This window comes from Limulus polyphemus, unplaced genomic scaffold (assembly GCF_000517525.1).
Source record: "Limulus polyphemus unplaced genomic scaffold, Limulus_polyphemus-2.1.2 Scaffold1812, whole genome shotgun sequence".
NCBI lineage: Eukaryota > Metazoa > Arthropoda > Merostomata > Xiphosura > Limulidae > Limulus > Limulus polyphemus.
Genome location: NW_013667422.1, coordinates 63,404 through 90,276, shown reverse-complemented (window position 1 = coordinate 90,276; position 26,873 = coordinate 63,404). Strand labels below are relative to the sequence as shown.

Sequence of the window (26,873 nt, the reverse complement as noted above, 5' to 3'; positions counted from 1 at the left end):
ACAGTCCATGTATTTAAATAAATATAAAAATTATCAAGTAGTGATTTGTCTTTATTAAATCATGAATTTTCAGAAAAAATACAATTATTTTATAGTGAAAATCATTGTCAACAAAAAAAAAATGTTCTTATGCAAAAATATACTTTGTATTCAGATCGTTATATATCCAAGATTACTCTTTAAGCTTAATGTTTTATTATACTTGATTTTTATGTCAAAACTCATAAACAATCCCCAATTTACCTTTTGGCCAAGACCCTTGCTTCCTAGAACTTCAAATACAGCAGTCTTAGCATCCAGAATAGAATCTTTGAGATAAGCTAAAAGGTCTCGAACTATTACCTCATTACAGAGAAATCCTATTTTAGAGTAGCCAGAAGAACTGCTAGAGGTGCTATGTGAGCTGCCAGCTGATTGACTCACACAAAGTCCTGATTTTTCTGTTGGAGAGTCTTTCAGTTTATCTGTTGTAATGTAGAATGTGAATGGAGAAGATGCAGGCTTAATGAAATCTGAATCAAAATCTTGATCTTCTGCTTGATCCTGTTTTTTCTGTTCAGTATCAAATATCTGATGAACAGAAATTTCATCTTTTCCAAAGTGAGACCCATGAAAAGAAATATCCACTTGTTCAGTAAAGGTGTTTTGCTGAGAACTAAGATGAGAAGAAGTTGGATTCACGTATCTTTCCTCCATATCATTATCGTACTCTGAATCAGACTCAAGCTCTAAATCTTGAATATCACTGTTCATAACAAACAATAAAGAAAATATATTTTCCAAAATCTCGACACGAAATGATACAGGAAAGATTTCTTGAAGTTCTGTTTGAACTTCTTCAAGCAACCTGATGACATTAGCATAGTAAGTTTCTTGCAAAGATTTCTTATTGATGTTTTTCTTTTCTTCCACATTGAGGTCTGATTGTTCTAACACAGCTTTAGGTTCACCAATACCTGAAACAACTTTCAACTTTGCCGTTCTTGAGATAGCTTTCTCAAATGACATTATATCTCTACTATTATAAATAGCATCCATCACATACTGAACAGCAACAAATCCTTTATAAATCATCACATCTCGCAGCTGGAGTAGATTCCATCTTGTAAGGTCATTTTTCCATATTTTCTCATTTAAAACTGCACTCACTAAGAACAATAAACCTGAATTTACTACTTGTACTATGAATATATTAGTTATTTACCTGTAATATACTTTTATTTACATGTATTATTTGTTACTTTTCACACATCAAATTGCACTTAGTTTTATTCTTTAAATTGAGTGAAAATGCATTAAAAAAAAAGCATGGTTGCATATTAAACTTTACAATAACATTTCATTAGCCTTAAATATTAGACAAAGTATATACATTGCAAGTTTCTTGAAATTAGAATTTGTATCACTAATTTTCAGCTGCAATTTTTGATGTAATAACTAGTTAAAACATCAACAATACAAACATGATGTAGAATATTTACATTTCTACTAAATTCCTCTTACTGACACATGATTATACTCAATGTCCAAGTATTCTTATAGAAGTATCTAACACTGTTTTGCAAAACAGAATGTGAATTCAAATCAGAAATCATGATAAACTTTCAAAAATAAAAAATTCACAAAAATCAATAAAAAAAAAATTAAAAAGCACCATTTACACTTCCCCTCCAAAAAGAAATTGTCTTTTCCTATAGTCATTCTACCAAGTCCTAAAACTATGACCATAGGCTTAATATTGGTAGTGGTATATATTGTTCACACAAACACATATAGAGACAGTACAGTTTAATAAATATATTGATAACCCATATATCTAAAATCAAATTTTTTCATGCTAGAACTTTCTGTATTACAATCACAACCAATATAGAGACAGTACAATTTAATAAATATATTGATAACCGATATATCTAAAATCAAATTTTTTTCATGCTATAACTTTCTGTATTACAGTCACAACCAATGTAGAGACAGTACAGTTTAATAAATATATTGATAACCGATATATCTAAAATCAAATTTTTTCATGCTATAACTTTCTGTATTACAGTCACAACCAATGTAGAGACAGTACAGTTTAATAAATATATTGATAATCGATATATCTAAAATCAAATTTTTTCATGCTAGAACTTTCTGTACTAAAGTCATAACCAAGATTTTAAGTGTGTTATTTGTTCATACACACTTGCTTACTAGAATAGTCATTATGAAAGACCAAGCATACTTTATACAAATAGACTGTAGCAAATTGTTTGTTTTACAATATCCTGCTATTATTGTTGCATGAGCTATGAAATGTCTCAGTATAGTGGATTTAAGATCACATTAACAACTGCATATTAAATACCAAGTTTAATACCTGAAGAAGGTAGTCCATCTTTCAAAAGATTTATCATTTCAGAAGGTTTCACATGTTTCAGGCCAATCATGTTGTGAATCGCTCTTATCACTGACTGATGTTGAAGTTTGTCAAAAATCATCCTGGCTTTGCTCAAAACTTTCATGGTTTCTAGATTAGGGTGCAATTTTCTAGAATTTAATAAAATGGCCAGTTTAGTTTTGGTTAAACAAAGGTAATGAGTGTAAAGATTTCATAATGCACTACTAACCCTGGGGAACTGACCATTCTTAAGCAAGTAACACAAAACTTTGAATTAACTCTTGTGTCACAACAAGACATTCTACAGTTTCAAAAAAAAAATATTTGCAAATTTCATGGCAGCATGTAGGAAGCATAATGGCAAAGACATATCAAATAAACCATCATAGTTTATAAAATCATAATAAATGTATTATTCTCCGTATATGAGCTTGGTCATTTTTACCGACCTCGAAATCACCATATCACTACAAAACTATACATACTTCTTCACGAAAATTGGCAAGCTTTTAATAAACATTCCAAGACTATTCTACACAAAAAAATCATATTTTTTAATGAAGCATTCTTACTAAAGATTTGTCTCTGAATTTACAAGGGCTTTACTGACTCAGACCAAGTGCAAGATGATTTTTATGTTAAGAATAAAAGTACTTTTTGATCTTAGTTTTTCAAATTTCATTTGCAAAACCTCTAGAACCTCCTAAATGCTTTTTTTTACCACAGAACTAACTGTATATAGGCTTGATCAATTTGAACAACCTTGTATCTACCACATAACGAAAATTACAAATTAAATATAAATTAAAATTTTTTCTATCTTAGATGACTGCTCATTGTAACAGACAAATTACACACTATTTATTTTTACAGCCAAGATAATACTTTTCACATCTCCTGGTCATTAGATATGTTGCTTTATAGTTGTAACTGGAGTACAGTAAAAGCAATTTATGTAAACAAACTACTGAGTTACCAGCTCACTAAGTCAAATTACAACATGTTGTGGTCATGAGATGTGCTCAAGCTATCAAATATTTGTTTTATTTAATTTTTTCTCATTTAAGTTTTATTATATAATTTAATAAGTTTCTATTTTTTACATTTAAGCTACTTTTATAAAAATAAATAAAAAGATATACTTAATAAAAGTTAACTCTAATTGTTGATAGGATTGTTATTAGTACATTATTAAGTATTTATTTAAAATATGCAATTTAGAGTACAAAATAATAACAAGCACAAATAATAAAATGTCCTATAACTATTATAATTTAAGTGATTTTCTAAGTAAGCTATAAGTAGCTTAAAATAATCCTATTGACTGGTCAAGGTGACTCAGCAAAAGCAAAGAATAAAACTGCAAGCAAAATAATTCATAACTCATCATAATGAGATAGTCTTATAATGAATTCAGGAAATTAAAATCTTCTCTTTCTGTTGGTAATAAATAATCCAACAGCAAATGTCAGAGAGAATTATTGACATTTTTTGAAAGAAAGGATGTGACAGGAGGGTGTGGCATGAGGGTTTGACTTTCTGGTTTTAATATATCTCAGTAAAGCAAGAAGGCTAAGGCTGCAAAGTTATAATTTTCTTATACTGAAAATGTACTTACTTCCACTCACATAAATATATATTATCGTTCAGTGCTGCCCTCTATACAAAAATAAAATTATGCATGCCACAAGCCTTTTATCTCCACTCTATTGGAATTGACTAATTCCAATGTGTGTCTCTCATGCAAATCATCATGTGTCAATCCTCCACCAATAAGAGTGCAACATACTCTCATGATGCATGTGACTCCCTCTATTCAATTCTACCAAACTATCACTTTGAGTTTTGGCAGAATATTGAAGCACCGGTTTTCAGTGGGGAGGAAGTGTGAGGAGAGTAAGTACCTATCAGAAATAGATTTTCGATATAGGAAAATTATAACTTCCAATACGGTACATTACCTCCACTCACTTAAATAGAGAATCCCACATTGAGTAGGTGGAGGGACCAGTGCAAGGGAAAGAAAGAAGTATCCTTCGAAAGCATGACTTGAAATGTAACATGAAACATTTGTTTATCCTTTAAACTCGTAACAGTATACATCTATTTATAATTAAGCTTTATTGTTTTATTGCCCTTTGAACCATGTCTGACTATGATAGGACACTCCCTAAGAAAAGACAATCAGATTCTAAGATCTGATGTGGAGGATTGCACCACTTCTGAACTAGGTATACTCTTCGGCCATCGTAGAAAGATGTTACACATATGGGTAGAAACAGAGGTACACATCCAAGTGGGAGAGAACTAAGGTCGAATAGTGATCCAAACCATACAATATTTATGCAACTCTATTCCAGAAAATATAAAAGTGGATAAAACTAAAAGAATGTGTCCTAGGTGTAGAGTGGCTAGAGTGCAACAGATTGTACACAGAAAGTCAATTACAGTCCAGCCCCATTTATCCAGTCAGCTCTGAGACTAAGCAATTAATGGCCACATAGCGGGGTGGTCATATTACTGGGTGTCATTGTATGGGGTCAAATCTGGGTTCAGACTGAAGCCTCAAAGGCACAGTACATACCCCTACAACTCACCCATAACACTCACCTTTCTATGTTCCTGTTTGATACAAAATGTTGTAATAACATATTTACATACCTACTTTTGAAAAGTTTTTGGTGTACAAAACTTGAAGATAGCTTTTATATGCAGAAGCATCTGTTAGCTGAATTCTTGCACAAATATTAAAATATAACGTTGACAAATGGAAACGTCGGCACATGTAGATATGTAGATCTTGAAAGCCGAGTTGTTCAAAACCTGAAAATAGCGTTGATAACTGGACCAATTGTTGGTTGAGATGTTTCCGCATATAAAAGATACCTATTTTTTGCATTTCTTGTCTAAAAAATAAACTTCTATACTGTATTTTTGATTAACAGATTTTTAATTATTACAGTTGTTCATGTACTTTTGACACTGCCAAATGAAAATTAAATAGCGTCCAATAAGATTGATCACAAAACAATCCAGTAATGTGATAGAAGAAATAAGCTTACCTGAGTTCTGCCAATCTTGAATTTTTGGGCCAGGGTATGGTGACTTTTCTCTTCACTCTTGTGGATGAGGTGGACATTCTCATGGAGGGTCAGCTCCTTCCTCTTGGGGGTACTACCAGGCATGGTTAATCCAGGTAATAGTCACAGTGTGTGTCAAAGCAACACAAACGTCCCAGAGGAAAATGAGGATCCAACACAATCACAGTCCAAAATTGACTGAGCAGTAGTAATCACATTGTGTGCATAGTATGGCAGAACAGAGACAATTGATTTTGGCTGAGAAAGCAGAGCTCTATTTATTGCAAAATGGAGGGAAAGGTGACAAAACTTCAAATGAATGTGCAAATTTTCCCATTTGAACAAATCTTTTGTTCACAAGAAGACCAAAGAGACACTGAACTAGAAGTGTTACAAATAACAAAGTTTAAAGGAGTGTGAAAACATACTGTTTGTTTGATCGTGTATGTGTGATTGTGTGATCATTAGTGCAGCAGGAGGTGTGAAGCATCAGGTAAGATCAGCATACCATTAGTTGGGGAACATCAATGGTCACCTGGTTTGTAACACCTACAAGACATGGCTTCTATCATTCGATGTATGGTAGTGGCCTCACTTTTACTGAAAGGTCTCAATTGGACAGTGGCAGGTGAGAGCCAGCCTAGGTGGCTGCAATACTTTGTTCAAAAAGACCACTTGGGAGTGGGAAACAGGTGACCACAAGTCCAGTTGACCAGAATACGAGTGCCCATAATAGCGGATGTTTTACAAATATAAAATAGAAGAAAATATTTGGGACTGAGCCATAATGGCTGTAATTAATGGTTGACCGCTATATCACATTGACTGGTATGTGTGTCTGGACTGTACATCCAAAATCCATGCTGCTAGAAAATGACATCCACTTGGGGGTTGGAAAGAGGATCATACCACCGGCAAGTCGAGTATAATCCAAAACCCAGCTATCGGGTACTGACATCCATGTAGGTGTAGGAAAAAGGATCATACCACTGGCAAGTTGACTACAATCCAAAACCCAGGCCACCAGGAACTGACATATATGTGAGGGTAGGAAAGATGATCATACCAGTGGCACCTCAAGTTCAGTAGGCCAGAGGGAATCAAGATCCCCCAGAACCATGAATGGGTCACATATTAATAATAATATAAGAAATTGATAGATTGATCTGGGAACCCAACATTCGGTATTGACAAGATGTCTGCATAATGTAAACCATCTCACTCAAAAATGAAATGGACCAGAACTGCCCCAAGCACAGTAACATTCTCAGAATAATAAGCATCGAGGAATAGTGAAAGTAGAAAAACCATAATAATCTGAAAGTACCTCCACCGTGACCCACAATATGGATGGAGTAACAAGAGCATAATTTAGGGAGGAATATAGACATCTGTAATACATGTGTGAGGAATTATGTTGATTGGTTCAACTCTAAATCCAAAACCCGGTTGCTGGGAACCGATATCCATGTGGGGGTAGGATGAGGGATCCCAATCAAAGGAGGGAACTACAATTTTGATAACTCACTTGTATTTATATTAGTTTTATAATGGAGGACATCATGTCATCTACACCAGCAGAACACCACTTCCCTACTTTCAACTGAATGGTTGTATAATCATTTCTCTATTTTGTTTGAATTTTGTATTTTATTTCATTAACCCATTCAGGAGGATGCTGTCATGGTCCATCACCCCAGCAGCTTGGAATTGGAAATTGGTAAGGACTCTTAAACTGCACTAGAAGAAAAGAGGGGGAAAAAAGGTGGTGGAAAGTCCAAAAAAATTACACCACCTAAGACAGTGCTAGGGGTGACCACAAAACCCTATTTTTAAAAGCAGACCATACTGATTTATTCAATACAAGACATGGTAGGGATGGGCAGCTATCCCCTTCTGCTTTACCCATGTAGTCATGGGTGAGTACGGTCCAAAATGGGGAAATTTTTTGTTACAAATTCCATTGTAAGGATAAACCTACAAGAGATCTTGTGGAACACCCCATCTCTGCAGTGTGCAGTGCATGGCCATGGAAATATAATATGTCAGTGGACATGGCTGTATAGTGTGGATTTGATCTGTTGAAGAATGCCTGGTCAGGCACCACTTGCCACGGAGCAGGATCCAAACAATCAGCAATAATAAAAGGGAAACTGCCCCTGAAAAGGAAATAATAAGAAAAAAAAAAACTTATCTAGTCAAAGTCTCACCGAATTCTGAAGAATGTCTACAGGCAGCAGACGATAGCCTGAAGAGGAAGAAACTGAGATCCAATGCTAATAGTGAGAGACGAACATATTATGGGTAGTCCACATGCCCGAATAAAAAACTACCTCCAAGGGACGATTAAGATGAAATGCTAATGAAAATGTAAGGTGTCAAATTGGATGAGAAGACACCCAGAACAAAGTATGGGAGGAAAATGATAAAGAGAAATAAGCCAATCAAATTAAGAGTCAAACCCAATTGACGAAGGTGAAAGGAGAAAGATCAAGAACAGCTGCCAAGGAAGAAAAGGGCGGGAACAGGCACTATAGAAGGAAGCCATGCAGGCAACATAACAGAGAAGAGCAGGTACAGGACACAGAAGTCTATCCAATCAAACTGAGGATAAAGATGGGAAATGTAAAAAAGGGAAAGCAGTTAAATGGAGGAGTTATCCATACTAGCCACCAAATAGTTAGGGAGGAAACAATGATCCAGAGAAAGGAGAAGATATGAAAAGGATAAACAGTAAGTGAAACATTAATAGCAAATAAACAGACCACCAATGTCCACAGGCAGATAGGAGAAGGAAAAATAACGTAAGGGAATGGTAAAACAAGGAGCACAGGAGAGTGGCTCAAACATATGCAAAGTGAGGCAGTGTAGGACCATATTAATAAACCCTACTGAGAGGGCAGCCCACCACACTGGACAATGAATCTGGAAAGAACACATCAACTGGTAAAGTGTAGGAGAGGTAAATACATGTGGTATCGGAAAAAAGGACTGCCTGAAAATCCGAGGTCACGGAGACAGAAGACTCCCCAATCCAAATGTCAGGTGAGGAAATCCGCATGACAAAGAACAGTGGGTTGATCTGAGGAAAACGCTATATCCAGAAACCAATAATGGAAAAGGTTCCATTTGTGTTGAGAAACTTCCATGGAGGAAGAGAGAATGAAATAAGCCAAAAAAGAAGCTAACCATGAGGAGAAGCCAGATTTTCTTGCCAATGACCAGAGGAATACTAGGCATGAAGATGGAGGACAGGAAGGTCCAAATGAAACACCAGTGACCAAGGGTGATGAAGAAGGGATGAAGTCAGAGGAAGAGGTATTGGAGGAAGAAGTTGGGGCTAGAGAAGCTACAGAAACCCCAGCTGAGACAGCCAGGAAGGAGCTATCAGAAGGACTGATCATGCAGTATCAAAGATGATCAAAATCACCCAGAGAAGGAGAATGGGAGGATAGGCAAATGTGTTGGTTCAATCTTGGCTAGAAATATCGATAGCCAGGGCAAGAATATGAGGGACCAGAGACCAAAACTAAGGCAATTTGTGGTTAAGAGACATAGCAAAAGCTTCGATGTGAGGAGTACCCCACTGAAGTCAAAGCCACGAGAGAACAAAAGGATCGAGAGACCACTCCATTGGATAGATTTTGTCTGGCTGGGAATCTAATATGCAACAAGACTGAAAGCAAACATAACACACAATGATATGAATATCAAGCGTGTGTGTGCCCAAAAAGTAGATCCAACGTATGAATACAGAGAGATTGAGAACAGTTGCCACCCTGGTGATTGAGATAAGTAACCACTGAATAAAAGTCTGAATGGTTCAGTACCAGACGATTTCTGGCCAGATGGAGAAAAGGAATCAAAATACGACTTACGGTGAGAAGTTCCAGTGCATTGATATGATAAGACCTCTCAGCCACAGCCCAAAACCCCGAAGCTTCCTGTTGATCGACCCATGCCCTCCATCCCTGAAGGGATGCATCCATGAAATGTGTAAATCCAGATGAGGAGGAGGAAGCAGGACACCCACCAACATGTGAGTCGTGTCTAATCACCAATGCAGATCATCGATAAGCATAGGAGGAAAGATAATAAGACAAGATATAGGATAGGTTGCTATAAGTACTTCTCCAACTTGATGAACAAGCCCACTATATCTGCCTCCAGAAGCAACCGATGAGGATAACAGATGGACTCCTGTTTGGAACGAGCCAACAATAGCGAGCCAGCCAAAGAAAGGGGAAAATGCAACCTGAGAGCACATAAGTGACAAACAAATGCTCATACTACTCAACAAAACCTACAGGGCCAAAGCAATTCTGAAGGGCAGTGCACGAAACAGACAAATCATCCTTTAGAGAACAAACTGAAGAGAGGATTGCAAATGATGAGATATCATGATATGTAATTTGGTCATCTATAAACCTGGAGAAAAAGCCCACCTAAGGGTGAAAAATGACTCCAAGATAAAACAGGGCGGATTGAAAATAGACTGAAGTGGGACAAACCTATTATATGCTGCCAGTCTTCAGTTTTCATGAGGACAACAAACAGCCTGGAATAAAAGCCTGGAAAAAGATGATGAGCAGGTGCAATGGCCTGTTGGTACAGAAGATCTTGCACCACCTCATACAGATGCTGACTGGTGGCAAGATTCTGAGTCATGGGGAAGGAAAAGAGTACCTGAAACAAAGAAGTTTGTAAAGAAATAGTAGGACAAGTCCCTCTAAGAAATCCAGAAGAACCATGGATCTGTAGAGAAAGATCGCCAAAGGGTAACAGAATCATATGGTCAAGCTCTCACCAGACCAGAACCCACTGGTTAGTCTTTGGTACGTTTGGCGACATGCCCATCTATGTTAAATAAAATGGCTAGATGAGAAACCCCTGGAAGGAGGGAACAGAGAAGGGTAGATAAGAACCAGGATGGGAAACGGGAATAGGGGCTTGTCATGGCTCCAACTGTGACAAATTTGCAACCAAAGAGGAAAGGGCAGTGTGTTTACACACATACTACACACATGATTCAAAGTCTCAGATACATGATCAAAAACATACTGCCAAAGATAAAGGGCCATACCTAAATCCCTAAAAGAAAAAGGCAGCAGACAAAACCAGGACAGGGTTGCATCATGACCCAGAAGATCTCAACAACAGTGAAAGCATGTGTATAAAGTGAGAGCAAAGAAGACAAACAAGTCAACGTGGAGGTAATAAGGAATCATAGGAAAGTGAGGAAATGGATAAAACACCAATACTTGAGAAATCATGTTGAAAAATGCCATATTAGGCCTAACTGATTCTGAAGGAGGGATGGTGAAAGACAGGGCAAAATCCAGTGGTGTAAAAAGGCTATCAACTCATCGGCCTGAACAGGTTTGGCTTGTTCAGGAGGATTAGTGGGGCAAGTTCAAGAAAAATAAACTGACCCATATAACAATCAATCTCTTGGCGGATAATAGCAGAGAATTCCAATGATGGGTCTTTCCCACCTGCAACCTATGAAATAGTGCTAGAGGTATGATACCCAAAGTGGAACATGAACCTCAGAATTCATTGTAGAAATACATAAATCAAACAAGTGTTATGTAAAATATGCAAGTGTGAGAAAAAAAAACTGGAAAATTAAGTTAAAGTTTTCTTCAATGTAAAGAAAAAAAAAAGGTAAATGAAAAAAGCAATTCACACAAAGAGCACCAAAAGAAAAAACATCTGAAAAAGAGTACTGCCAAAAGAGAAGTGATAGTTCAGTCGAATTGAATAGAGGGAGTCACATGCGTCATGAGAGTATGTCACACTCTTATTGGTGCAGGGTTGATACATAATGATTTGCATGAGAGGCACATTGGAATCAGTCAATTCCAATGGAGTTGTGATATAAGGCTTGTGGAATGTGTAAAAAATATTTTTTGCATATAGAGGTCAGCATTTATCTAGAATAGTTATTTATGTGAGAGGAGGTAATGTACCGTATCAGAATTTAGATTATGTCTTAGCAGTACATGTAATGCTACATGGGATTTATGGTAAACTCAAAGTAGTGTCATGTGATACAGAGAAGGGAACATAGGTAGTACAAAGTTAACATTTTCCTTGCTTGAAAATGTTTTTCCAATACATACTCACCTATCTGCATGCAGTAGCTATTTCATGCATGCCTATGAACTTTTGCACACACCATTAGCCTTGAACTATCTCCAATCTAAATCACACGTTTTGATGTGATCTATGCTAGTACGTGATGTAATTATCATTTGACAATAGCTCTCCACATCCTCCATGCACAGTAGATCCCCATAAGTACTTACACTCAAAATTAACTTCATTCTTAGATGAGGCAAGAATAATGTACACCAATAGTGGGAAAGAAGGAAAATTTTAACTTCCAAAATGAGCCACTTACCTTACTTCACTAAAGAGGAACACTCATGAAAGACCGCATCCTTCTCAGACAGGGTATATTATTCTAATAGGTGGAAGTATGGAAAGAAGAAGGCAAAAATGAGCTAATGTATCGTAGGGATGGGAAGAAAAAGTACATGATCAACTGAGCTATTGCACACAATAGGTTCAATAAATATGAAGTGTAGTGTGGCTTGGGCAATAAACAGACTGAACAATTTGGTATGTGTTCTGCATTACATTGACAAGGACACACCTGCCCTACTTCCCAAAGCATCATGTTGTCCACTTAAGACTCTCTTTCGTCGGGCCACACAACCAGTGAGGAACTCTCCAAGGCAACCACCCCAGCAGCTAGGAACTGGAAAGAGTTTCCTGTGCTCCACTCAATGATCATGGGGAGGTATGCTTTGGGGAGATTCAAGGGAGGTACCTAAAATTCAGTCTGGAGTGAACAGATAAATATACTACTGTAGTGGTCTTGCAGAAAACTCCATCTTAACAGTGTGCACATAGAAACCAGGGCTGATGGGCTTAACTAGTGAAGCAACTCCAGCCACTGGGTTGGTTTTAAGATAGAGATGAGACTTATATTAAAAGAGGGTAAAGAGAAGAATCTAGATGGGAGATAAAACTTACAGATCATGTTTGGTATCGATTACTTCTCTGTCTGTATGATCTTGACCAATGGTTGGCAAAAATCAAGGCCAAAGTGAGTAAAGGGATGAATCTGACAAGAAGTGATGTCATAAAATCTGCAAGTATGATCCACTAGAACAAAAGATCCAGATGATGTGCTGACCCCCAACTGATAAGAGCAGTGAACTAAAGATCCCTGGATGAAGAGGGTCACACTCCAAGAAAAGGTGACTGCAGGCATCCTGAAAGGGAGCTTGTGCATATTGAGTAACACCAGATCTATTTAATAAAGTACAAAAGATGGCCAGGGGTGTAACAATCATTATGGATAGAAAAAAATATATATAACCCCTCTTGCTACACCCACCTGTCACATCCTCCCTTTCAGAAATTGCCAACAGTTCTCTCTGATATTTAATACTATATTATTTATAACCAATAGAAAGCCAAGGTTTTAATCCATTATATGCCATATTATACTAACTTGTTTTCTGTACAGAGAATTGTCTATTTCACTTTCCTATAGGAAACATATTGACAACCTTAGCTGAGTTTTTAAGAGCTCTTGTCACATAGTTAGAAAGCCAGAAAAATTGTGATACCTATAGAACATTGTCTGCTTTTTGCATGTTGTTATTCTGTGTTCTTTGGTGCATTATTTAATTACGTAAAAAATTATTTAGTGCAGTAGTACTATTAGTATAAAAAAAAGTAGGGTTAAGTGTGATCAGCAGTTGACAGCAAAAAAAAAGACCCAGATAAGTACTTTATTTCTTGTTTTTCATGTGTATTTTTTATTTATTACTATAAAATTTAAAAAATGTTAAAATAAGAAACTTTTTAGGTTAGATTAGGTAAAATAAAGAATAATAACAATAATAATAAAAATTGTTTGTGTGGTACACTCATGAGCAACTAGCAAGTAGCTCATCCATTATGCAATTCAATATGGTGACACGAGTTCCAACCTTCACCAATTGATTTACAAACTTTATGGTGGGAAAATCAGTCATGGTTCAAAGGGCAATAAAACAATAAAATTTAAGTATAAATAGATATATACTGTTCAAGTTTAAAGCTCTTTAAAATAAACAAATATAGTTTCATATTACAATTTGAAGTCATTCTAGAAAGAAAAATAGGGTAATGTTGATTTGTTTAAAATTAAAATCAAACCCCTGATTTTAGTGCTGTAAATCTGTAGACTTACTGCTGTCCCAGCAGGGGACTTCAAGGTCAGTCAAATTGAGCATCCTCTTATAGAGTTAGGGTAGAGAAAGTAACAGATAAACTATAAAGTTTTACTGAAAAAAACGTTTGAAATTTGATTAGGAGGTTTTAGCAATTATGCAAATGAGATTTTTAATCTTAACATGAAGATATTTTTAAAGAAGATGTTTCCTTAAAAATTCAAATTTTTTGTCTACAAATGACCTAATGATTACTGAAAGCTTGCAGAATTTTGTGAAGGTACACAGAACACATTAGAAGTTATAGTATAGAAACTACAGAGGTCAATTTGGGGTCAAGTATTCAGCCAATTCAACTGAGCCCTTAGCGAGATAGTTAAACACTTGTTTTTAAGTGGGAGGTAGCTCAAAGTTAGTGGCATGCAAATCTCATAGGCAGATGCATGAAGGAATCAAGGTATTCTGTTTGCAGTGTTAAGGTATCATCTCAGAATTTTTAATGTAACACTGACCTACCTATGTTCAGAAGATTAATACCATCTTCAATTCTGTAAATTTTTATCAAATTCTCTAATAAGCAGGTTTTACACATTTGTCATGAAATAATTATACTCACATTTTTAGATTTAAAAAAAACAGTATAAAAAGGGTTAAAAGAACAAAATAAATTAAACTCACCTCAACTTTTCAACACACCAATCAGTCACATGAGAAAAATAATGTAGCTTTTGGCAAAGTTCTTTCAGCAATGGGTCTGATACAGACATTTTCTGAAATTGAAAACAGATGGATGTTGATTCCAAAAAAAAAAATCATACAATTTTATATATATGTCATGGCATTTTCAAAGATAGACTTCACTGAAATCAAAATAACAAGCACAAAATACTTTAGTATTACTTATCACATATATTGTATATCACTGTTTATATCAAGTAAGTTATAATTATTCATAGTACCTCACATTTGTGATGTTAAAACAGTACATTACATATTTTGTATTGAGATCTTTACAATACACCCATTTTAAAACTATTAATTTAAAAGAAAGTTGCTAATTTAAATATTCACAACATTTAGGTACATGAATTAACCTGTTAAAAGAAGTTTGCGTAACATTTACTCACACAACAAGATGACACATAACAACAGTCTCTTTTTCACCACTGCAAGGTTTTATTCAAATGCAGGTTTAATGATGCCCACAATTATAAGTGCAAGGTGCAACACCTCATCCCTTTTTCTTTTCTGTTAAAACTTTCTAATAAGCACTTTTCTTTACTAAAATGTCTGATTAAGGTGAATGAGAAGACAAGAAAATAAAAGTTTTAAAATACCTCAAGATAGAAAGAAATGGATTTCCAAGTATTTTAAAAACTAACACATCAAACTGAAAATACATAAAAATTCTTAAGAATAATCATGGATGTGATTTTAAGTGATTACTTTGATTAAACTTAAAAAAAAAATAAACCTGCACCTATGTAACCATTGTTTCTGAACAACTAATGTTTTACAATCTGTAAAAAAAATTTTAAAACTATCACATTCATGCACAATTTTTGAAAAAAACTGCACTGTCTTTGCAGTAGTTTACTACATTCCCTACAAAATATATTTTATGCATATTTGCCATCAGCTGAGACAATATATTTCTGATCTTCACAAATTAACTGGAGAGAAAACTTAAGTGCAGTGTTATACTTACTGGAATCATTTCTTTTACAGTGTCTAACACATATCCAGCTGACATATCAGAAAAACTCTGACTCCAAGCTAAAACCAAAACAATTGCCTTAAGGTCAGAAAACACTGGTTCTTTTAATAAAGCTATTGCTTCTTCTGGTTGTCCCATCAAAATATATTGCACTGCTGTATTCTAAGAAGAAACAAACAGGAAAAATCATTACATACAACCATGGTTTGATATATAATGTTTTACAGATTATAAAACACTTTGCTGTCTTTAATATACTAATATCATCAATCCCAAATAAAACGTTTTTAAAGGAAATAAAATTATTTATTTTTCTACAGATTTATAATGCAGACAAGGATCATGTAGCTTTTAGTTGTATAATTCAATATTGTTACGATAGAGGAAGTCACGTGACACTGGTAACATGCGATGAGTTTCTACAAGGATCATGAAGGTCCGAGTGTTTGCCACACGCCCTCTATTTTAGTATATAAGCCCAGCAAATAATAGCAGATGAGGAGATATAGAGATAGATAATTGAGTCAAGCGAGCTGTAAGCACCGTAAGTAAAGTACGTGAATTGTTGTGAATTACAGTGTGTGTTTATAAAAGTAGTTAACTTTAAAGTGACTGTGGAAATTAAGTGTATTACAAAGTTTGTAACGAGAAAGAATAAAATGGTTTTAATTAAGAAAGAACTTGTATCGCTGAAGTTCTTCGGAAAGAATTTTTACATTTTTACAGGAAATTAACAAACAAACAGAGACGTAACAATATTATACATGAGTAAATGAAAAAGACTATATTTTATTCTTATAAAAACCCTTAACTACAAGAGTTTTACAATGAAAGTTCCCAAAAATACTATTGAAATCAAATGATTCCAAAATGCCTCATGTAAATCATTAATAATTTATAGTTCAAAGTAATTTCAATGAAACATTTTATCATTTAACTCTAGATATGTTAAGACTAAGTTATTTTTAGAAAGATCGTTTCTTAATGTTTTACAATTTATCTAACAAAATGATAGAAATGTTAGATATGGTGTAATTTAATGAGGTATTGTCATGACAATTTTTGCACTAATGTTATCCACTGATCTAAAACATGAGAAAAAGAAATTGGACCATTTCCCATTAGCCAAGTTACCTAATGGTCCACTTAGAATAATAGTGGATAGTAATGTATAACTAGATGAAAAAGACACACAGTATCGAGAAGGAATTATGACTAGATTCTATAGTACATATTCCATAAATTCTACAACCTATCACTTTACACCTTACAATGGATAAAGTTTAACCAAAATGCATAATAACAATGTACATGTATAATGACTTTATACATATACATGCAAGTACATAAATTTCTGTAGGATATGCAACAAAATTTTATATTTATGCTGAAGTGTCATTTCATTAATATGGTGAACAAATAAATATTGTTTGGTTTACCTCAAATTAAACAAACAAAAAAATGGAATTTTATAAAGACAGTCAAATTCTTTTACAAACAATAGTGTTACATCACAAATTGGCTAATAAGTTTGCATGCAAATACAATTAATTTTTAATTTACACATGTATGTCAAATGTTAGGCTCAAATTTGATGCACCAGTGTATTGGATTTGAAAATTGCAGGAGAATGATAAATCATTCACCTGAAGATTGCCAGAAGTGTGACAGAATATTATGTCAGTTGAGAAGTATACAATAGCATCAAGTCTTATAACTACATTGCATGATTACAAATTCAGAAAAATTCCTATGAATCATTAATGTTAATGTTGCAGAAATAAAAATGAGTGGAAAATTATGTGTGCTTCTTCACTTAAGACTTAACCTGTTTTTACTTTCACTATTCCACTAAATGACGAATGATGCTTTAAAACATCTAGCAACTAGGTCATAAATGCCATCTTGTTTCCAACTCTCATTCAAAGTAATGCTTAAGTAAGACATAAATGACTTTGAGAAGCAGTGTTGAAACCTATATTTACCAACTTTTAGTAAACAAATACTTTATTTACTAGTAAGATTGTGATATGATCATGACATGAGCATGTGGATTTTTACATTTTTTAGAATGAAAATTAATTTAAAACAATACTTACCTCCAAAATACTGAAAGTCTTTCCTTGTTGAATTTTCAACACAATACATAACTTGAAATTTTAAAATGTTCATTATGCATTACAGAGTAGGTGTCACCAATAATTCTCCACTCTACTATCTTTCACATGATGCAATTTTCATGCATCAGGAAATTTTACATAAGCTCTGGTTTCCCACCATAAGTCAGATTTGATTGAAAACTGTAGTCATGAGAAAATGTTTGGTTTTAGGGAGGTAAGAGGAAATGAATTTCAGAGTTAAATACTTTTTAAAATGTTAAATTCTAAAAATGTAAAATTCAAATCAGGCAGATCTACTTCTGAAATACTGAAAGCCAGAGTGCTCATACTGTAAAGGAAGTAGGTACCAACAAACTACAAGCTACAGTCCAGGAAGAAAATCTATCTGAACTACAAGAATTATGTTGACAACTAGAGATGAGTAGAATCCAGAACCAAAAACTACAGTGATCAAAATATTACATTCCCAAGGAATTTAACTTTGCTCAAGGACTTTCATTTTTTTAGTTGGTTTTCCCAATTGGGAATACATGGTCCATCCATATTCCTTAGGTTATGTATGACCAATGAAAATGAACATATTGTATGGATTAAAAAAATTCAAGAAGACATGCAACTTTACATGAGGGAAGTTATAATTATCCTATACTCAAAATGTATTTCCGATAGGTACTTCCCTCCACTCACAAGATCAGCTATTCCTTTCTGCCATCTTTATGCAAAGTTTTTTATTACACATACCACAAGCCTTCCACACCCCTATTGAATCAATTGATTCTAATATATCTCTCATGCAAATCATCGTGTGTCACTTCTCCACCAATCGGAGAATAGTACACTCATGTGACTCCCTCTATGTGACTCTACCAAACTATCACTTAAATTTTTGGCAGAAAACCGAAGCACCGAAAGTGTGTGGGGAGGAAGGGTGGTAAGTGTGAGAGGAGAGAAGTACCTATCGGAAATACATTTTTAGAATAGGAAAATTATAACTTTCGATACGGTACTTCCATCTTCTCACAAGATTAGCTAGAATACCACACTGATTAGAAAGAGGGAACCCTGCGAGGGAATGATAGAAATAACCCCCAAATGTGTCCAAAGGATACCCCAGGAAATGAGAGAGTCAGATCCGATGATTCAAAGAGGAGAACTGCACCACTTCTGATCCAAGAATACTCTTCACCCATATGTGGAATATGTAAAAAACCATGGCAGAAAATGAGAGGAGCACATCTGAGTGGGAGAGAATGTGGTAGGAAAGTGATCCTAACCAAAGAAAGATATAGTAATTCAATCCCACAATAAAAAAAGTGGGTAAACAAGGATGTGTCCCATGGTGTAGAGTGGCTAGGTGGACGCGGTGGACTCTACTCTGTAAGTCAACTACATCCAAAACCTCCTCGCTGGGTACTGACATCTGTGCGAGGGTAGGATAACGATCATACCATCTTCACCTCAAACCGAAGAACTATGGAATTGAGAACCACTCTGATTCCAGGGTATTACACAGCATTAGATCCAGGAATATGACATCCAATATCAAAAGGAAGTCTTATCACATGCAATCAATGCCTGTGATCATGAAACAGGTAGAGACATTCCAAAAGACAATAACATCCACGTAATAAGAGAGAACGAGGGTGAGCCAAGGATAGAACCAGAATAATCCCACGTATCCCTGCTGTGACCCACAACACAGAAAAAGAAAATTGAGGGAGTAAGATAGACAACCCTAAAACTGTATGAGGACTTGTGTTGTTTGGTTCACTCAAAATCCAAAACCAGCCTACAAGTTACCGACATCTATGTGACAGTAGGAAGAGGGTTCCCAATCTAAGGGGTGAACTCATTTTGACGTCTAACTCCGCTGTATCGTGAATCACAAATCAAAGGATATTACATCATCTACACTGGCAGAACACCACTGCCCTATCCTGAACTGAATGGTTATAGCCATCTTATATGGAACCCATCCAACAGGGTGCCTCCATAGTTGACCACCCCAGTGGCTTGAAACTTGTAAGTAGTAAGAACTCCACTAGAAGAAAAGGGGGGCTGAGAATGTGTTGGAGAGCCCAAAAGAACATTAACATCTGAGACAGTACAATGGTTGATCACGAAACCTTAATTTGAAAAGCAGACCATATCAATTTACTCAGTTGAGGCATGACAGGGATGGGCAGCTATCCCCTTCTGCTTTACCCATGAAGTCCATGGGTGGTACAGTCCAGGATGGGCCAATTTATGAAGCAAGTATCACAAGGTTATTCACCTACAAGCGATCTTGTGAAACACCCCATCTCAAAGGTGAGCATATGAAGCTATGGAAAGGAAAGTGCTAGTCAACATGGCGTACAGTGTGGATTTAGCATTAAAGAATATCTGGTCAGGTACCACTCGTCAGAGAGTGGGACTCATGTAATAAAGGTAAGAAAAATGAGATCGTAAAAAAAGAAAGTTTTAATAAAGACTTACCCAGTATCAGAGTCCCACCGAAATCTGAAGTACAACCACAGATAGAATGTGAAAACCCGAGGAAGCCAAAACCGTGATGTCAGATTTTAGAAAATAATATTATATGGGTTCTGGTTTTTTTGTTGTTCTTTTGCCAATTTTTAAAATAAATGGCTTTTACTTAGATTTCTTAATAATATAAATATATACCATGTAGTTGTTGGGCTTAGGATTCTTCTACAGTAGGTGTCTGTGACTCGTTCATGATAAATTCTATGATGAATAAACAGCACACACTTTACTTGTTTTCAATATAATATATATATATATTCAAAACAAGTTAAACGTTTGTACAATAAAATGTTCACGCTATAGAGAATATAAGGATATTGTAAACGTTATATCAGTATATGTATATTTGTCCTCTTCTTTTCAAAAGTCTACTTAGGCCTGTTCAATTACTTTAGAATCTCAGTTGACGAAAAAGAACAGCGAGGGAAAAGGTGAAGTGTCAGATTTGATGAGAGGTAACGCAGAACAAAGTACTGCGGGAATGGGACAAGGAGCAATAAGCCAACTGGATCAAACGATGAGCCGAATTGGTGAGGGTAAGAGGGAGAGATCTCTGGACAAAGAGGGTTGCCACGGGATAAAGATACGTGAACAGGAACCATGGAAAGAAGAAGTGTGGGCATGCACAGGACATAGAAATCTATCCAGATCAGGACATGGGTAGAGATAAGAAGAAGATGAAGGCTAAAAGTAGAATGGAATATGTCTTAAGAGACAAGTGAAACAAAGAACAGGAGTAAATAGGTTCGAACTGTGGTAAAGTAAGGGAATGGAGGACCACATTAATGTTCCAATCTGGAAGAGAAGGTTGCTGAGGATGTCAATGAATCTGGAAGGACATGTGTGAGAAAAACCCTGCGATAACAAGAAAGGTGAAAGTATGGGATAAAGCTGCCCAGTAACCTGAAATCAAGCAGACTGAAGACCTCCGCCTGAAAAGACACAAGAGAAACTCAGACACCAGCAACAGTAGGACAAGCAGCAGGAAATCCACAAGCCCGGGCTCATGTGCAAAGACTCTTTACTTTTATTGATACACTTCCATGGAGGATTGATTGAGCCTAATGAAAAGATACACGATGGGAGAAACCAGATCTTCTTGTCAAGGATCAGACAAAAGCCAGGCATGAAGAGGAGGACATGAAATGAGGGATGCAGAACAGGTGACTGGGGATGACAAAGGATGTCAGGTAATAATGGAAATTGTACAGGAGGGAATAATTATAATTGGAGTAAATGAAGAAATTATGGGCTGGTAGGGAGTGATCAGAAGGACCCTGCACAGAGTGGCATGGATAAGGGAAACTACCCAATGAAGCAATCAGATAGGAGGATAAACATATAGGAATTGTGTGACCAATCCTGGCTGAAGGCATCAATACCTAAAGCCTGAGGATCAGGTACCAGGGGCTAAAAGAGGGGTATCTGGTGATTTAGGGTGGTGGCAAATGCACCAATGTGAGAAAAAACCCACAGACTGCAAAGCCACTCCGTCAGGTAAATCTTGTCGGGGTGAGAAAGATGATCTACCACAAGGTTGAAAGCAGCCAGGACATGACACACAATTAAACAAATGTGTAGCATATGGGACATAGAAGATCCAATGTATGAAAACCGAGGGATCTCAACTGGGTGCCACCTTGGTGATTGATATACACCACCACCATTGAATTGTCAGAATGGATCATTACTAGACAATGTCTAGCAATGGGAAGAAAGTAATCCAAAGCTCAACGAACAGCTAGGAACTCTGGTGATCGACCCATGCACCCCAACCCTGAAGGGATGCATTTATAAACAGATGTAAATCCGGGTGAGAAGCAGGACACCCGCCAATGTGTGAGTCTTGTCCAACCACCAAAGGAGATTGTCTATAAGAGAAGGAGAAAGTGTTATGGGAGCATCCAAAGGATCCCGAGTAAGGTTCCACTGATCATGCATAGCCCACTGAAGGGAGCACATGTGTGCACGGCCAAGGGGGATTAGTGGTGTCATAGAAGACCACATTCCCAAAAGCAACAGAATCTCTTGTACAGAAAGTGAGAGAACAGATAAGGCATGGCAAACTGACAATTTCATAAAACAGAGTCGAAGAGGAGAAGGTTGGGCCCAACTGAGGTGAGTGTTGAAAACGATACAGAAATGCACAAGGTATTATATGGGTTGGATGCAGGAAGGTCTTCTCCAATATCTTCTACCAGCCTACCCGAGTAACTTCGAGAAGGAGCTGACGAGTATAACTGACCAACTCCTGTTCATATCGGGTCAGAAGTAGCCAGTTGTCTATGTAAAAATGGAAATGCAGCCCCAGGGCATGGAAATGAATGAATAAAAGCTCTCACCACCCAACAGAAAACATAAGGAGCAGAATCCAACTGAAGGGTAGGGTGCAAAAATTGGTACACCACTCTTCAATGGATAAATCGAAGATAAGGACGTGATTGTTCCGAGATGGGAATATGCAGAAAAGCATTGGAGACATCCATCTTGGTCATCCAGAGACCCAGAGAAAATGCCCACCAAAGAGTGATGTATGACTCCATGGTGAAACAAATCGAATGAGATGGGAAAGATCGATGACAGGCCTCTAGTCCCTGGTTTTTTCAGGAAAACACACAAAAAGGAGTAAAACCCTAGTGAATGGTGTGGAAAGGTTCGATAGTCTGGTGCGTGAGGAGGTCCTGTACTATGTCTGATAGATGTTGGCAAGTTATGGAATCCTGAGAAGAGAAAGAAACAGGTACCTGGAACAAGGGAGGTGGGGCAAGAAATGGAATTTCAAGGCCCTCTGACAAAATCTAAAGAACCCAAGCATCAGTAATGAAAGGACATCATTTATGAATGAAGGCTGCAAAATCGAGGTCCCACCAGGTACTCATTGGAATTAGTGGCAGCGTATCTTGCGTTGTCGATAACAATGAGAAGGAGAGACAGGTAAGGGCTAGGAAGGAGAAGGAGACTCCAAGACCATATCAAAGATGAAACATCTTAAAAACGGAGCCGTATACTAATCCCTGAGATAAGGAGCAGGAAAATGTGTTCTAGATAAAACAGCATCACGAACTAAAAGGTCCCCACAACAAATAAACAACATTTGTAAAGCCAGAGCCAAAGAAGACAAATGAGCCAACGTGGAGGTAAAGAGGGAGAGAATTTCCCCAAAAAATCCTTCAGGATTTCTGTAAAGACCCTCAGACAGGAGATGAATTGTGGAAAGCTACCGCAAAAGAGTCATGAGGGTAAGAAGGAGGTGGGAAAATTGGGCATGGGTGAGACTAATGGGAAATTCGAGGCCTGCCCCCAAATGGGTGAAACTGAACCCAACAGTTGTTGGTCGAGATAAGGACAGTCAGCCCTATGATATGCAAGGGCAGACTAATCCGAAGCCTGTGGAGGATGAGGCATACTGATGCCATTGCCCCAAATATTGGGGGAAAAACAAAATAGGGTTGGGAAGTATATTCTTGCAGTAATGAAAGATGCGGGTCATAAGATATGGGAGATATAAAGTCCAATAAACCACTGAAGACCGAACAGAATCCTCAGGAAGGGTATGGGAAGGCACGGCAAATTCCGGAGGTGGAAACAAGCGATCAAAGTGTTTGTCAGCCTGTCCAGGTTCAGGAGGAAGTGGGGGCAATGTCTAGAGTTAGAGGTTGAGCCATATAATGTTCAATCTCCCTGTGAATAAATGTAGACAAATCTCCCGAGGGATTGCCAGCATCTGAAGCCTGTGTTAAAGCGCTTGTCGAATGTGAGACACCCGAAGTGGTGGCATTAACTTCAGAATTAATGTTGTATCAGTTGACTAATGCATTTGAAGAAATAAACACAACCAGAACAAAGGTAATTGAACCTGAATGCTTAAAAAAAACCTGAGTATATGAAATTAAACTACTTCAAGAATTAATTCAATCACAAACACTAATCAAGATGAAAGACATCTGATGCAAGCGCTGCCAAACAAGAAGTGATAGTTTGGTAGAGGGGCATAGAGGGAGTCACATGCATCACGTGAATGTACTATTCCACTATTGGTGGAGAAGTGACACATGATGATTTGCATGAGAGACATGTTGGAATCATTTGATTTCAATAGGGGTGTGTGGAAGGATTGTGGCATGTGTAATAAAAAAGTTTGCATTTTGAGGACAGCAATGAACAGGAATAGCTAATCTTGTGAGTAGAGGGAAGTACTATATCGAAATATAATCTTCCTGATTGCTTTCCTCAAGTGAATGTAGTTTTATTTCATTATTTCTACCCCTGAACTCAATTTGCAAAACTGGATTTGAGGAAGAATGGGCCTAAAGGACACTCAGAGAGAAGGCATTTTTTTCAGCAGGGTACCTGTTTGCCCATGATGCCCTTTAATTCAGGCAAAGGGGTCAATTTTGTTAGTGATAATGGTGTAATGAGCCAGTGGAGTCAACAATGTAATACAGAAGGTGGCATAAACAGGTAGAAGAAATACTATGTCCTGCTCCTGCAGTGGATGGTTCTCAGGGGAGCAGCCCAGAGATGTATTATGAAAGGGCAAACTCCAGAGGCAGTAACCCTTTTTCACCTATACCTAAAATGAGCAGGAAGTCAAACAATCTGCCAAATTATTGGGTGCTTATACACTCTGAACACAGTGAAAAACAGTTGTTGGGCAAAAGAGACAAAAAACACTAAAACTCACCAGTTACAGATCCCATCAAACATGAAGAATAACCACAGGTGGCAAATAGGATTTGGAACCTAAAAATACTGCAATGTGATAAAAGCCTGCAAGATATCCTCTAAAAGATACTAAACTAGGAGCCCAAATGGCAAATTTGATAAGGTGTAAAATGAAAATCACAACAAAGATTTGGGAACATGATGATAAACAAGCCAACTCAACTTCACAGTGCCAATTTACTTTAGTTTAGATAGCAAGATTCAACATCAGGGATATATAATGGATGTCAAATTCGTTGAAAAGATTCTGCTCATGCAAGGTAGCAAAAAACAACTCTAATAGGAGGGAGAATCAAGACAGATAATATAGGTAACAAATGTAAAAAAAAAACAGCTGATGCCCTCTTTCACCACCCAAGTATTAAGTAGAAAGGCTCAATTGGTATACAAGTACAAAAATAAATTGTACATTAAGCATCAATTGCAAAAAAGTCTGACTCTTCCCTGAATCAAGTAACAAATGAAACAAAACTACAAGTAAATTTATCAATCAAAGTTAATGTTTCAGATTATTACTATGTTCGAACATTCAAATCATGACTAAATCGACTGTGACAAAAAATAATCAACTAGTTGAAATTAGTATTTCTGATTATTGTTATTGATTTAAATTATTCCAACAACCAAGTAATTGAAATTCTGACTTTATCAACTGTCACAAAATTAATCAACTAATCAAAATTACTGTTTCCAATTATAATTATTTTCAATTATCCAAGTAAACAAAATACTGATATTATAATTGTTTGTTGTTAAGTGCAAAGCTAAATAACGAGCTATCAATGCCTTGTATATTGCTTATTGGTACCTTAAGTTTCTTCAGCTTTGGTGATTCGAGTGAGGAGAGCTCATGATTTGTGGGTCTCAGATTCTTTTCCCATTGCCACCAAACTTGCTCACCCCTGTCTTTGTTATGGTAAAGCTACTAAGACTTTTTTTCTTCCACTATCACCAGGTAAGGCAACTGGCTGGCATCATCTGCCACCATTTTTTTTGTAGACACTATGGTTTTGAGGGACACTGTAATAACTGATTAATCAAGCATAACTGGTTAATGAAGCCAACAATTAATTGATTAGCAAATACCACTACTTCCCCAGCTCTACATAAGACCACAATTATATCCCACTGAAGATAATATCAAGGCTCTCATTGTTGACATGACTGAAAAGCAAATAAAAAGATCCTAAACATATAACTTCTATGGCAATGGAAAGTGGCTAAGAGGGCAGCCCTGTAGCCTGCAACAGAAAAAGTCCATAAGTCTCAATCAAGAAATAAATACATGAAAAAGAAGTCAAGCTGTGAAAAACTGAATTCTGCAGACAACAACCATGAAAAGTAGCCCAGATTAGTAAACTGCCAGGGATGAATATCAGCAAAAATGTGACAACATACAGGCTACTAGAGAAGAGAATCTGGCATCTTTAACAAAGGACCACATTAACAGCCAGCCATGATGCCAAAGATTATGAACATTGTTGTAAAAGATAGATGTTTGAAGCTGGCTGAGAAAATATTTCCAAAGCAGTAATAGAATATAATACATCTGAGATAGATGACAAAATAGCAAAAGCCATGGTTCAGCAGGCCAGTATGAGGCAATGAGAACCCAACAATGTGACCCACTGACCTTGCCCAAGGGAAACAATGAAGAGAAGAGTAGATATAAAGAAAAAGTATCTCCCATGACTACTCAAGTCATTCACTGCTAGAGAAGCTAAATGAAGAACTGAAGACCAGTAAAGCAGCAGAATCAATCATAGGATGACTAAACTGGAGACACAATCACTGGAGAACTGGAGGGTGAAGTAGAAGTCAATATACTTGGAAAAAAGGTACATGGCTGGCTCATAGTATGACAATATGTAAAGGTAGCCACAGAAGAAGAAAAAAAGATACTCCAACAACACAAAGGCTGTGAGAACATGTCCCACTCTGCTATTCCTGAGTAGACCTCAAACCCAAAAGATCATGTTGACCCAGTACAGCACACCAACCTTGGAGAGACGCATCAGTGAGCATATGCATAGATCTGAAGAAATGGGGGACCTGTCATGGTAAATTCATGATTAAGTCATA

At 36.5% G+C, this 26,873-nt stretch overlaps 1 protein-coding gene across 1 annotated transcript in view; it reads right to left on the bottom strand.

The window, feature by feature from the left end:
- LOC106465015 (zinc finger FYVE domain-containing protein 26-like) overlaps window positions 1-26,873 on the bottom strand; it is a 158,721-nt gene that overhangs the window by 117,983 nt on the left and 13,865 nt on the right. The window contains exons 5-8 of the mRNA XM_022392838.1: window positions 15,409-15,579; window positions 14,379-14,470; window positions 2,366-2,535; window positions 244-1,148 (exon numbers count right to left, since the gene is read on the bottom strand). Coding sequence (XP_022248546.1) covers window positions 244-1,148; window positions 2,366-2,535; window positions 14,379-14,470; window positions 15,409-15,579 — 1,338 coding nt within the window. The remainder of the gene's footprint in view (window positions 1-243; window positions 1,149-2,365; window positions 2,536-14,378; window positions 14,471-15,408; window positions 15,580-26,873) is intronic.